The following is a 13,876-nucleotide window of genomic DNA, read 5'->3' as shown; positions in this document are numbered from 1 at the left end:
ACTTGATGATCTGATCAGAGAATGCTGTTTAAGAAAGGACTTTCACCAGTTGGAGGCCACTGCTGGCCTCAAACTAGCAAAGCCTGCAAATTCCGTGTTTTGAAAAAGCAAAGTCATTTTCTCACCACACCTGACACCTGGTGTCTCTGTCTTTTTGAGAGACTGGCACACATATAAAATTAACACTCATGAACTTTATCAGAAAGTCTTCAGAAAGTAAGCACATCATTTTTTTGCCCCCTAATTTTCTTCCTCATTTCTGTCAACATCTTTTTGAGGTACATCGTTAAGTATTTGCCAACTCCCGACTCATCACCTGGCGGAGGTACCTAGTAAATGCATATAGAATATTTTCTTATGCAAAAGATGCACTAAAGTGGCAGTCTGGGAGACAGACCTTCAGACTCTCCTTCATCCTGTGACTATTTTTAGGATACTACACTCTTCTATGATTCACAAATTCTATTAAAACTTGGAGAAAAATTAAAAAGCATTAAGACAAGAAACACTACCAGGTTCCAGCTATACCCAGGAGCATATTCTTTTTCTCTGGTGCAGTGACCTGAGCTGGTTTATGAGGGCACATGCATTTAAAGCATGATAACCAACCCAGAATAATTATTCACAAACCCAGTGATCATAAGTTAACACAACCACGAAATGGAGAATTAAACTGCTCCCTCATCCTCACATTCTGCAAGGGGAATTTGGGTTAGACCTTCCTGAAGAGATCCATTTTAAGGAATGACATTGTCAAGGCAGGTTTTCAGGCTATGCCTTAATGAAGGAGTGGGGGTGTTCTTGGCATATGTCAGCATTGGTGGGAAAACACTCTGCACAACCACGAAGTCCCAGGACAGGAAGCGAGTGATGGGCAGAACCAGCCCTGCGGGCTGAGACCACTGGCAGAGGTTCTTCAGATTTTAAGATGTGAATAAGAACATTTATATTCACCTGAGATTGCAAGCAGCATTTTCCTCCTGGCACCAAAAGTCGTAATTCCCAGCTCCTTCAGATCCTGATCTGTGAGAGTGAGGAATGTCTGAAGATCAATCTGTGGGTGAAAAAGTAATCTATAATCAATATATTAAGTACTTATTTTCTTCCTCCTTATAGGTTCAACTCATTATTACACTTGTTTATTCATTATGCTCTGCTTACTTCCAGAAAAGAATGGTGGTGTCACAAACCTCAGGGACAAGAGTTAAGTAACAGAGGTGGTAAAATGAAGGCGGTAATTCTAGCCAAAGACAGTCTAAGCCAATGATTTACTGCACCTGAGATATAAACTTAGGTCTTAGCATCCTGGCACTCAGGGCAAAAAGGAAAACACAAATTACACGGTTTTTGTGAACTGGTGAAAGGAGGAACACTTATCTGTTCAAGCGAGAAAATATTTCTTAGTTTTGGATTCTGACTTGGTTAAATGTCTCCCCATTAAAAAAAAAAATAGCACCATAAGTGGTATCTTCCATTATAGTCTACATAAGAGTCACAGCAGAATTCACCAACTACCTCAGACCCGTGACACACTTGGCTCAGCCCAGCAGACGATCTCTGAAAGTGGCATATATGAAGTATTTCCAGGAACAGTGTAACTGTACAACCTGGCATCAGCAACAAAGTGTGGAAGGAAGCAGCCCAAGAGTCTCACCTTCCTTTGGAGACTGTCTGGAAGAACAGAAAGGCAACAGGCTCTGAAGCCAGAGAGACTTTGGCTCAGACGCTGTGCCACTATGCGTTGTAGGCGCTTAGGGTTGACAAGACCATACCTCACAGGGTTGTAGTGGACATTAAACATGATCTTAGATACAATGCAGTGCACTCACCAAAGGGGTAAAAGAGCTGGCAGCTATGGTTAGTAACAATGCATATAGACAGATCATCTGTGAAAGCTGCTAAATAAATCTTCATCCTGCTTAAAATAAATCTCAGAAGGTTGCTTAATGGGGGATTCTTGTTAAGTCATATCTGAATATTAGAAAATATCCTCCATGAAGGCAACAGTACCAAATTTCAACACACCTGCAAATAGTAAGATATACTTTTTACTCAAATTATATGGAAATTAATTTGCAATTTTCTGTTTTGATTTGGAAGGTACATCCAGATCTTGAGAAACCTTTTTATTTATCATTTATAACAGGTCTAGAGATGTTTTTTAGAAATTCTGGTCAATGAAGATTATTTCAGGGATCCTCGAACTCTTCTTAAAGGTCCAGAGAATAAATATTTTAGGCTTAGTGGGCCATATGGTCTCTGGTTCACCTACTCAACTCTGCTGGTTTAGCTCAAAAGCAAACAGGCAATATGTAAATGAGTTGGTATGGCTGTGTCCCAGTAAAACTTCATTTACAAAATGAGGCACTGGGTCTGCAGGCTGTAATTCGCTGACCCCTGCTCCCGTTAATATTAGATAAGCCATCCTGGCTTTATATTATGTTTTCTTTCTTTTTGAAGTAACTAGATAAGCAGTAACTATGGTCAATTTATTTCTGTGCTTCTTCAAATAGGAAATAAATACATATATCAAAAACAAACCCAGAATATCATTGAATAACATCTAATCACTTACTTCTAAAACCTTCTATACATGAACAAATTAAAATACCTCTGCCCTTGAGCTTCTCAGCCACCTATATCTAACCAGCAAGACTAAGTAAATGCAGTTCTTTAATGTACTGATGATGAAAGTATTATTATTCAACTTAGAAAAACCCTCAGTTAAATGAACACTCATTTAGACGTGGGGAAAAGAAAACAAAATCATTATCCTGAAGTCCAAAATATCCATTTTTTGAGTGTTAAAAAAGTTCAGCAATTAAACTTGATAAGTTATTGAACCATGGGCATGACATTAGATTTATGATATAAAGTGCCTAATGAAAATCTTAGATTCTTTATTGACTGCTGCATGCCTGGGGATTACTGACATAATCAGATGTTCTCTAGCATGAAATAAAGCCAACTGGCATGAAACGTGGACCATGTCAGGATTTGAAAAACAGACAGATTTAGAGAACTGTTCTCACTTCCTGTTGCCGTGGATTAGCTGTGCCCTGGTGTTATGACTAGATCAGATGACGAGAAAGAATCATGCTTAGGAGCTTTTTTCTTTATGCCAGTGCTGCATGGCCACGGCTGATCAGTTTGACCAAAATCCATGGTAAGGATGTTTCAGGAGACATCTTAGTTCTGTCTCAGTTGAGGTAAAAGCCAAACAGTAAATTAATGAATAAGTTAACATGTATAAAAAGCGCATTATATTCTGTGAGAACAGACTTCAGTAACATGAAAACAACCATAGTTATTTCAGATGCTATTACTTTTTAGTGCCGCAAATGAAGATATAGCAACAGATGAAACAGGAAAATCATATTAAATATAGACTTGCTGCTGACCTTAGGGAAGCCGTGAATCAAAAGTTCCTACGAATCAATATACTCCTTAGGTCTTTTAGTTTTGAAACTGGTGAAGGATGGCTATATGTGTTTTTGCAAACACAATTTCCTGTTTCTGCTATCCTGTTTACCAGCTGCACTAAATAAATAAGAAATGAGAGGGCGATTTTTCTCAGCAGCAAAACCAAGCTGTGAGACTTGCATAAATGCTCGGTGAAAGCACAGTCATCTTAGGTCAGCGAGTGGTTCCATTCTGCAAGTCGTCATACACACAACCAAAACAAAGGTGCCTGGGAAAATAAACACATAATGACTGACCTCTTGCTGCTGGAAGACGTCTGTGTATTTGCCCAGGCCCAGTTTGCTGAAGAGCTCAGGGAGGTCAGAGCCTTTGAAAGAGCTGTTCAGGTTACAGCCGTTGCTTCCTGTCAGCGAGGAAATGCAGTCCATGTAATTGCTGCTGCTCAGATAGTGTTCCGCTGAAAGGGAAAGGAGAGGCAGGCTTGAAGCACAAATGCCCAGAGAGAACGTGGTTTAATTAAAAGTTTTAATCACTCAAATATTCCAGAGTCATTGTTTTGGGCTGAATAGAGCAGTAGCTGCAGCAATACAGCCATCCTTTACTGAAGCATTGGCTTTTCATTAAAGAAATGCTGGTTATTGCTTTCAGGGAGGCTCTTGCCATTTAAAAGGTTACACTTGGGGGGCAGCAATTCAGCAACAGTGCCTCTGTAGTTCATAATCATTCTTCATATTCTCCCCAGGCATTCTGAAACATTTGCTCTTTCTAATTGATTTGATGTGAATTAAATGAGGAACTGGAAGGAGGACCCCTAGGGCACAATAAAGGTATGGAAAATTACAGGAAGTCCAGGCTCCTTTTGGATGCAGGATGGCCCTCCGTAGCCATCTACAGAATCAAGCAGAGCTGTGCAGCCATTCCTACCTGACCGACAACCGACTGTCACCACTGTGGGGATTCTATCCTCTTACACCAGACGCAGCTTCTGGAGGGATTCCCAGACTGATGGGGACAGAAGACACTCACCAAGCTAATCAGATCCATCTACTCTCCACTGGGATCCGTGCATTCACCAAATCTAAGAATCTTGTTCTGCACTGCACCGGGTGCCACTAATTACTTTCTGTCATTGTTTTCATCTCCCATTTGAAAGTCCTATGTATATCTCAGGTGGAAGAAGTTTCTTGATAAGGTTTCTCTTTTAAAAATAGATGTTTCATCTCTTGTGGGAAGAATGTGTAGAGAAAAGGATCCAGGACCAAGCCCTGAGGCCCTGAGCCCTGGAACATTCCACCAATCGAAGGTAAGGCCCCAGAGTCACCAAAATAGACCGAGGAGGAATGAATGACCAGTGAGGTCCTGGTTCAAGTGTGACACGCACTGGAGTGGCCACTGACTTGACAACATGGACTTCACTGGCAGGCTGGCCACATAGTTTACTGTCCAAATGATAGGTTACTTTGAGAAAAAAAAAAAAAAGACAGAGTTACTGAGAATTATAGTGGGACACCTGATGAAACAGGGATGCCCAGAGAAAACCTAGACATTGGTAAAGGTGTCAGGAAAAATTATCTAAAACTTTGTTGTTCAATACAGTAGCCACTGGCCATATGTGGCTATTGAGCACTTGAAATGTGCCAGTGGGAATTAAAATGTTTCCGTAAGTGTAAAATACAACACACCATATTTTAAAGACTTACCACAAAAAATAAAGTATATGTCTTTACATTGATTACATGTTTAAATGATAATATTTTACATATATTGGGTGAAGCAAGTACATCAGTAAAAGCTGAAAAAATGTTTTAAAATATTTTTATCTGACAAATATTTATAATGATACACCATTTTTTTTTTACATTTCTTTTTATCTTTACTTACAGTGTCTATAGTCTCTTTTAAATCCGCTAGGCTCTTAAAACATCTGACAAAAGCCAAAGAACAGTTCTTCTTTAATCAATCTTTTATCTTAACCCCAATTCTGAACTTCAGTGCAGCTAAGTTGCATAGTCAATTTTAATTATCCGTTGTTAAGTGAAGGGAAAGGAGATAAAGACAGAGGAGAGATGCACAGAGCTAATTTATGTTGGAATGTGAAACGGAGATCATTTCACCCTGAGATCTGCCCCTGGCACCAGCCAGCCTCTTAGCTCCATCCCCTGTGGGCGATGGAGGACCTAGCCCAGGACTCAAGGAGGCCTCTAGGTACCACGGACAGCATACTTGGGAATGAAAGAGTTGACCATGCTTTCTTATTCAGACTTGGCCGACACCACGACCGGCCTTTTCCAATCTGAGACTCTTGATTGATGGTAACAACTGGCTGTTACTGAGTGTTTACTGTGCTCATTTAGATTGCCTTTCTTCAAGTATTCTTCAAATACTCCAAGCTATATGTTTCAGGCTTTCAAAATTGCCAGAAACCCTTAAAAAAAAAAAAAAAGGCATTGGGGCATACCTGGTGATTACTGTGTCAATTCATGTCTGTTTATGGAGACTTATGGGTGCTGTTACAGACACAACCACGAGACTCATGCTCAGTCTTCATATTTGTTCAAAGCCTATGCTTTAAACTTTTTCTCCTGTTGATGTCATTTAGCTACATCTTGTCAGTTTGAAAAATCCTGTTCTTCACCTTTGGTAGCTGGGCAGACTTTCTTCTATTGTCCAAGATACTAATTTGACCACATTCTGTTCAACTCCTTTACATCCCTGCCTTTTCCTCATAATTTCGATGTTCATGTGTGCACGACTCATTCACACATTCATTCCACACACATTTACTGAGCACCTATGAGGTATCAGACCCCATTAGACATCTGGGAGGAAAAAACAAATTAAGAAATAAGGCACAGCCTACTATTAGTGGCATTATAAAATTAGAGCAGACACTATGGAAGACAGTATGGAGGCTCCTCAAAGAATTAAAAATAGAACTGCCATTTCAAGCAATTTCACTTCTGGGTATTTATCCAAAGAAAGCAGAAACACTAATTCAAAAGACTATATGTACCCCTGTGTTTACTGCAGCATTATTTGCAATAGTTAAGATACGGCAGCAACTTGTGTCCATCAACAGACAACTGGATTCAAGAAAAGGTGCTCTGTGTGCGTCTGTGTATACACATACATACATACAATGGATTACTCAGTCATAAAGAAAATAAAGTCTTGCCATTTGCAATAACATAGATGATCTAGAGGGTATTTCATTAAGTGAAATAAGTCAGAGAAAGACAAATACTATGTGAGCTCACTTAAATGAGGAATCCAAAAAAACAAAACAAAACTAAATGAAAACAGACTCATGTAAATACAGAGAACAAAGGGGTGGTTGCCAGAGGGGAGGTGGGGGCGGTGAAACAGATGAAGGTGATTAAGAGGTACAAACCTCCAGCTATAAAATAAGTAAACCACAGGGATGTAATATACAGCACAAGGAATATGGTCAGTAATACTGTAATAACTGTATAGGAATAAATGATTTCTAGACTGATGGTAGCAATCATTTCATAATGCCTGCAAATGTCAAATCACTATCAGAACACCTGAAACTAACATAATATTGTATGTCAACTATACTTCAATTAAAAAAAATAAGGCAGAAAGAATGCTTGGCTCATGGACACTAAATAATTGCTTACAGATTGAATACAGTCCCTGGCTCATGGAGCTCAAATTCTATAGAAAGAGAGAGATACGTAAGTAATTGTGCTTCAATACGACAAATGTGAGAGTGAAAACATATACAAAATGCAGTGAAAGCAGAGAACCACGTGGCCTGCTTCCCTGGAAAAATAGGGAAGGCTTCTCAGAGGCTTCTGTGAGTAATCCGAAACACTTGAAGGCATGGAGTCCAGAGTTTATACTTGAACATCACCCTAAACCAAATAAACAAATTCCAAGCTGGTTACATCTAAAAGTATGACTAAAAGTCAAAGCTCACTTGATTTGTTCTGTTTGCGCTTGGGGCTGCCAATAGAAGCTGCAAATTCACTATGCCTTGTGGGTCCTATTCCATTTCTGTCTCTCCAGTTATCAGATTCGCTTCCACTTCCCAGGTGCTCACGACTGTTGGACCTCGAGAGGGACATCGACGAGCCCTGCAAACAATCAAAGCCAGAAAAGGAAATGTTTAAAATGGTAGGTCTCCTGGGGTAGGAAGAGAAAGGAATCCACTTTGGACCACTACCGTTAATTTTGATTGCTAGCCCCTGCAGTTACCCACGGATGCTGATTCTCAAGAGGCTGCAATAACCGTCTGTAGCCTTTGTCCTCCAGTCACCAAGGACACTTGGTAATACGCACGGTGAGGTGTTCTTCCTTCATTATGAGGGAGCAGATTATGAGGGTGCCCAGAGGAGTTCTGAGAGCCCCAGCATAAAGATTCACTCCTAAAGACCTGGAAGAGTGGGTACTAAGACTCCTGTTTTGGGGAACCACAAGGCAAATCTTCCAGCTGGTAGAGTGGAGCTTCTCTGCCTTGTATCACGTAAGAAGGACGAATGGGGAAGAGGTGTAGCTACGCCCAGTGCTTTGACAGGAATTGAGCACCCAGGCTCTCAGAGTGGGAGGTGGAGAGGGAGCTGGCATTTCTTCTGTATCCAGGTAAGTATATGATCTCCCAGCAAATTACAAATACTTGGGAAAATTTTCCTTTAATTCCTCCAAATCTAAATAGAAATAGTAATTTAAAAGATCTCAAAATCCGCACTGAACTTGCATTTATTCATTCTTTATTCATTTTTAAAATCACTGTATTATAGGCACCTTACTTTGTACTCTATCTAGAGTATTAAGAGTCGGGGTTCTCTGATTCTAAAAGTTTTATGTTTACTGGCTAATTCCAACAGAATCTTTTACTAAGGAATGGTAATTACTACAAGCATTAATGAGATCATTATGCATTATTTCTATATATTTTAAAACTTCTGCATCTAAACTCTTTGAATATAAAAAAACCACTCATCTAAGCTGTAAGCTGACTTAATGCACACAGCTGTATCAGACCTGGCTAAACACGGTGTTTTCTAAAAACATTACGTCAAACACAATCTTGTAATATTTAATAGTTTGCTATCTACTAACTAAAGTATCAAAAGAGCAGCTCACCTCCACTCTTAGGTTTGTAAAACTTAAAATAATCAGACAACCTCATCACTCTTAGTGCTGGGCAAATTAAAAAAACTTTTGATTCCCAATGCAGGTTTTTATTTGCTCCAGAGAATATGGAACCGTTCCTAATGGTTTTAACAGATGAGTGGCAAAAAGAAAAGGAAAATCCCAAACCTTCTGTAGTTCTGTTAATGCGACAGAAATACTGCAGGTCAAAGCAGCCTTTTGTTTGCCCTTTGGTGTCCCAGTCTATCAACAAGTGGATAAGATCATATTTTTGAGTCTTGAAGAAAACAAAAATAAGCCTCAAGCTATCTGCTTCTTATCTAAAGGAGCTCGTTGGAAAAGGCTAATTTCTCAAAACTGCCTTAAAACTGGAAATAGTTGCTCAAATCTAGTTTCTCAGTCATCTGAACAAGGTGTTCACAGTATCAATTTCTTGCCTTAAGCAAGCTTCCTAGAGCAGGAAGCTCCTGTACCTTGATCCCCCGCACACCCACCAGGACCTACTGGCTAAACGTGCTGCTCCAGATCAGCATCTACTCCCGTCCGTTAAGAATAAGGAAAGAGAATGTTTCTAGCTACCCTCTAATTTGAAAATATTAGTGCTACAAGCAGAGATGTGGTCAATCTTTCAAAAAAACTTTTTTAAGTTCTCTCCACTTTTCCCCAGGTCCTTCTCAACCCCATCCCATCCCCATGTCCTAACCCAGAGAAGCAATCCTCACTAATTGCCCAGTTTTAATCCCTCTGAGCTGCGACAGAAACAAGGGAAAGGCATGCAGCTGCAGAGAGGAACTGCTGCAGAATATCAGATCATGCTACCAGGGCCCTTCCACCCCATTTCAGTGGACTTGAGATGCCCGAGGGAAAGTTCAAGTCCTGCACACCAGGACGGATCTAGAACACCATTCCCAAAGAGAGTGTGATTCTCTCTCCATCAGCAGTGTTTAAAGGGGCCAGGATAAAAGCAGGTTACACGGTGGATACCCTGCCCTAATCTAGCTCGTCACATCTTCTCCCCCACCTTCAGTGTGAGTGGGCTGTTAGATGTTAGCCAGGAAGGCGGGACAGACTGGCCCAAAGCACGAAAAGCCACAGGAGGGGGTTCAGCCACTGTGTCAGGACCCTGCACACTACTGCCCACAGGAAGCAGTCTACTGTCCTTGGACAAGTGCTGGGGCAGAAGAGTCCGGTTCTGACATCATTTCTGTGTCATCCCTCTTGGTGTTACAGCCCTGTAGGGTAGTGTTTCTAGAAGGGTGCCTCAACTGGATCACACCAGGCTTTTGCTGAAAATGCAGGTTACTGGTTTGTGCTGGCTCCCTAACTGATGAATGGGATCCTGGGGGGAGAGTGCATTTTTATCACGTTCTCCAAGTGATTCTTACGTCTGTTAAGGTATGGCAACATGGTTCTAGAACATTTACCTAGCACCTTTGCTATGTATCCTCTTGAGTTAAACCATTAGGCAGAGGAGTATAAGAAATTTTGCAAAATGAATTCAGGTTCTTTCTCTGACACCTACCACCATGACCTCAAGTAAGGCACTTAACCCATCTGGGCTGCTTTCCCTCTGGGAGCTTACAGGAATCAAATAAGCTTATGGATGAAAATGTACCTAATAAACCACAAAGAAATAAATGAATGTGATTTAAGATAATTATTACTAGTACTTTATATATGTTCATATACTGCTCTAAGTTATTCCTTTAAATATAAGAAACATACCTAGTTTGAATGTGCAGAAATACTCCCAGCATCAGCATTCACAGACATGATCACATCTTTCATCGGGCTCTTGGTTTCCTTCAGAGTTAAGTTCTTGAGTGGAAATAACAGTAGCCTATTTCTCAGTAAACATCACTGAGAACTTCCTACACACCATGCTACATACTGGGTGTTCTCTCCCATGTCATCCTCGAAACAAGTCCAATGAGAAAACTGGGCTCAGAAGAGTAGAGTCACTCACCGGGGCTGTACAACTGGCGGTGGTGGCTGTCAGACCCCTCGGTCCCTGCACTTGACCACTACGCTGTTAGAATGCTCACCATTTCAACCTGCCTTGCTGTTGGTCTTTGAGAACCAAATTAGCATTTCTAAAGTGGAGTATTTCCTCTCTGAAACTACAAAAACTCAATCAGCCATCTCTAATACTCTACTCTGCCAATGACAAAGGTAAGTGGAGTGGACGACTGTAGGCGCACCAGTGGAAGCCTAAGAATTAGCACAGCGGTTTTAAGGTTTCTGCCCACAAAAGGAAATGCTTATTTCCTCTCAGAACTTTAACAGCAGAAAGAGGCGTGTACCTCCTAGAGCCTCAAATTTTTCATAATGGTTCCGACATTCCAGCTGCTGACAGTAACTTCAATCTTTAAATACAGCCTGCCAGGTTGCTACTGTAAGTCTGACCATGAAATTCACAGGAGACTGTTCTTTTTGTATTGCAATAGCATTTTCTTTTTCACTTACTCAAAGGGACAAAGAAAAAAATTGCATGTTTGTTTTCGCCTTTCATTGACATTCTAATTTATTACAAAGAAAATGGGTGGAGAAAAGCAGGTCAGTCTCTAAATGCTAGTCATTAGGCTAACAATTATGATAAACTCTGAACCAGTATCTCTTTTTCAGCCTACAGTGTTGTGGTTGAACACGGCGATTCTTGGATAAATCATTCTCATCCACGTTTGGGTTTACACGGTCTCCCCAGTACCACGTGTGTACGTGCGTTCTGACTCCATCGTCACTTAGAAAAGGCTCAGAGCCACAGTCTGACACTCTCCTATTGAAAGGCCCTTGCTGAGTGAGTCATGTAGAGCCGGACCCAGAAGCCTGGGACTCGGGATCCCTTCTCCATATGCTGAGGATGCTAGCTTCCCAGTCCCCCGCGAGCAGTGCAGCTGGCGTCTGGGAAACATAACGCTCTGGAGCTCTTGTTTGTGATACTTCCTGCTGTGTTCCTGGCACATGTGAACACACTGAATTTTTAACTCATATCTGAGAACTTGTTTTTCTTGAGTATTTGCCTTTTCCCCCTATGGTGGGCTTGCTAGTGATACATCTGTCCTTTGCTTAATCTCAGCCCTGCTGTATCACTTACGACACTCTCCCCCGTAACAAAAACACGTTTATCCACATTTACATCTCCTTCTCAGCTGGTCAACAACTTACAGAAGACATATAAAAGATTGCAATTAGATTGTATCAATTTCACAGCAATATACTTACAGAAATAGAAATTTTTAAAAAATCACCATGAATGGCTTGCCTTATGTAAATACAGAATGAGAGGGGAAGAGATGATTGTTCTCTTTTCGCTGAAGAGAACAGACAGGAAGAATGGGTAGGGCATGACGCTACAAACCTCAAAAGTGGTTGTCATTGTGGGCTTATAGGACACATGGTTGGCCCTCCTCAGCTCCTTGATAGTTTCAGCTGGCATGGATTTAGAAAACCCGAGGCCACTCCAGGTATTTGTGGGTGTTCTGACCTCTGTCACCACTGGTTTCTTTAACATTGCTTTGGGAAACAGAACATAAAATAAATGTTTGGTATTTTAAATGTATTTCTTAAATGAAATATTGATGAGTATTGTTTCTTTGATACATGTAAAGAAATTATTATCACTGAATATTATTTCTTAACACAGAATGCCTTAAAATATCTTCACAAATGAAACATTTTATACAAAGTAATGGTAAATTTTTAAATGATACATATTTCTTAATTGACCTAATGCTAATAATCTATTCCACCTCAACAAAATTTGTGCAACATGAACCTAAACATTCTGGGTTTCTTTTTATAAATGGAGGTTCAATTTCACAGTTCAACATAAATATTGAAAAACCTTTTTATGTGTCTGTTGAAAAAAAAATCAAAGTATAGATCATTAACATATCACATACCTTTGGTTGCTAATAGCTTCTTTTGTTCATAGTCAAATGCCTGAAAATCAGAGAAAGTATCTTTATTGCCAGTCTATCTTAATGTCTTCCCCATGATTAGGGAACAAAGATTTTGACTACAGCCCATGAATCTGCCAGGGACACATGCTAATGTGACAGTAATCCAGACTGTCTGATAAACTTGAACATCCTTTCAAAACTAATTAACTAGAATAATAAATTATTACTTCTGACTTTGTCATGACAGTGATAAGAGTTAGAAATTTTCCTTCAAAAGGAAAAAAAAATCCTATTTACTATGAATATTTAACACACCAGGACCAACATATGCTAAAGTATAGGGCACAGCCTAATGATAGTTATGCTACATTTCAAAACAATGCATTATCAAAACGCTTTCAGGTTCTCTGTCAGCCTCCTTTGTTTCTCCAAGTCCCCTCTTCATTTAGGTAAAGCATGGCCTAAGGTGGCATGATGTCAAGACAACCCAGGAGATTATTTAGCCTAATCAGCATTGTCTTTGCTGTTGAAATGACACAAATGGTAAATGTCTAGCTTTTAAAACACATTAAAATTAAACCTAAATTTAAAAAAATTAACCTAAAGAAAAAAATAAAACCTAGTTATCTTTTGTTGCATAGGACTAGGATGACACCATTTGTTCTTCCCGTTCACACTGAAAGAGTGGCTGTGACAGTCAGGGCTATGTAGGGACCAAGGTAGGTTGTTTTGAAGAAAGCAGACCAGATACAATAGCTACATCTCAAATGCTAACGCAGTGTTCTCAACTACCCAATTTAGAAACTACCTTAGACTCAATTCAAGAATGTCTCAAGGGTCTACCAGGAGGGTCAAGAACCAGTTGGCAAGAACTCTTTGGACCTTCCTCCCAGGAGGACTATGCCATCATATGTAGGGTGTCCATATAATTTATGGTCTGAAACAGGGCACTTCTGAGAGTAAACCGTGCTACAAATGATTGGTCCAAAATCATAAAAAGTAAACGGGCTGATCCCGACAAACCAGAAAGAACATGCCAGTAAACTGGGAAGGTCAGATTTTTAGATAACACGGTTTGATGTTTTTTGAAATCGTAGGTCAAAAATGGCTCCGGGAGTTAAAATCAGCTTTTCATGACTAATGTATAAGGGCAAGTTGTGGGGAGATTCTAAATTCACTTGTTCAATAAATATTTATCGAGTGCCTTTTGGTTAAAGGGACTGTGCTGCACTTTGTGGAAGAAGACAACAATGAACTGAATAATCTATAGCCTCGAAGCATGTAGAGTCTTAGCAGGAATGGGTGAAAGAAATCACTGCAAAATAAATTAGAAAGTGAGAAACATGTGAAAAGAGAGCTGGAGATACAGAACTCCAAGAACAATCAGGAGACAGAGATCATTTCTAGCTGAAGGAATCAGGGAAGTCTTC

General features: G+C 40.1%; 1 protein-coding gene and 1 long non-coding RNA gene across 9 annotated transcripts in view; one reads left to right on the top strand and one right to left on the bottom strand.

Moving 5' to 3' along the window:
* The window catches only part of LOC105071308 (uncharacterized), a 378,482-nt gene extending 366,379 nt beyond the window's left edge, over positions 1-12,103 (top strand). For all 5 annotated transcript variants that reach the window (XR_012510237.1, XR_012510238.1, XR_012510236.1 and 2 more), the window contains 3 exons: positions 4,635-4,726; positions 7,459-7,566; positions 11,170-12,103. This is a non-coding gene — a long non-coding RNA (uncharacterized LOC105071308). The remainder of the gene's footprint in view (positions 1-4,634; positions 4,727-7,458; positions 7,567-11,169) is intronic.
* Positions 1-13,876, bottom strand: part of BICC1 (BicC family RNA binding protein 1) — a 326,417-nt gene that overhangs the window by 7,016 nt on the left and 305,525 nt on the right. For all 4 annotated transcript variants that reach the window (XM_074374043.1, XM_074374041.1, XM_074374040.1 and 1 more), the window contains exons 16-20: positions 12,447-12,486; positions 11,903-12,057; positions 7,370-7,526; positions 3,720-3,880; positions 955-1,054 (exon numbers count right to left, since the gene is read on the bottom strand). In XM_074374043.1, the coding sequence (XP_074230144.1) occupies positions 955-1,054; positions 3,720-3,880; positions 7,370-7,526; positions 11,903-12,057; positions 12,447-12,486 (613 nt within the window). The remainder of the gene's footprint in view (positions 1-954; positions 1,055-3,719; positions 3,881-7,369; positions 7,527-11,902; positions 12,058-12,446; positions 12,487-13,876) is intronic.

Source organism: Camelus bactrianus, chromosome 11 (assembly GCF_048773025.1).
Source record: "Camelus bactrianus isolate YW-2024 breed Bactrian camel chromosome 11, ASM4877302v1, whole genome shotgun sequence".
In the NCBI taxonomy this organism is placed as follows: Eukaryota; Metazoa; Chordata; class Mammalia; order Artiodactyla; family Camelidae; genus Camelus; species Camelus bactrianus.
This window is presented reverse-complemented; position numbering and strand designations above follow the sequence as displayed.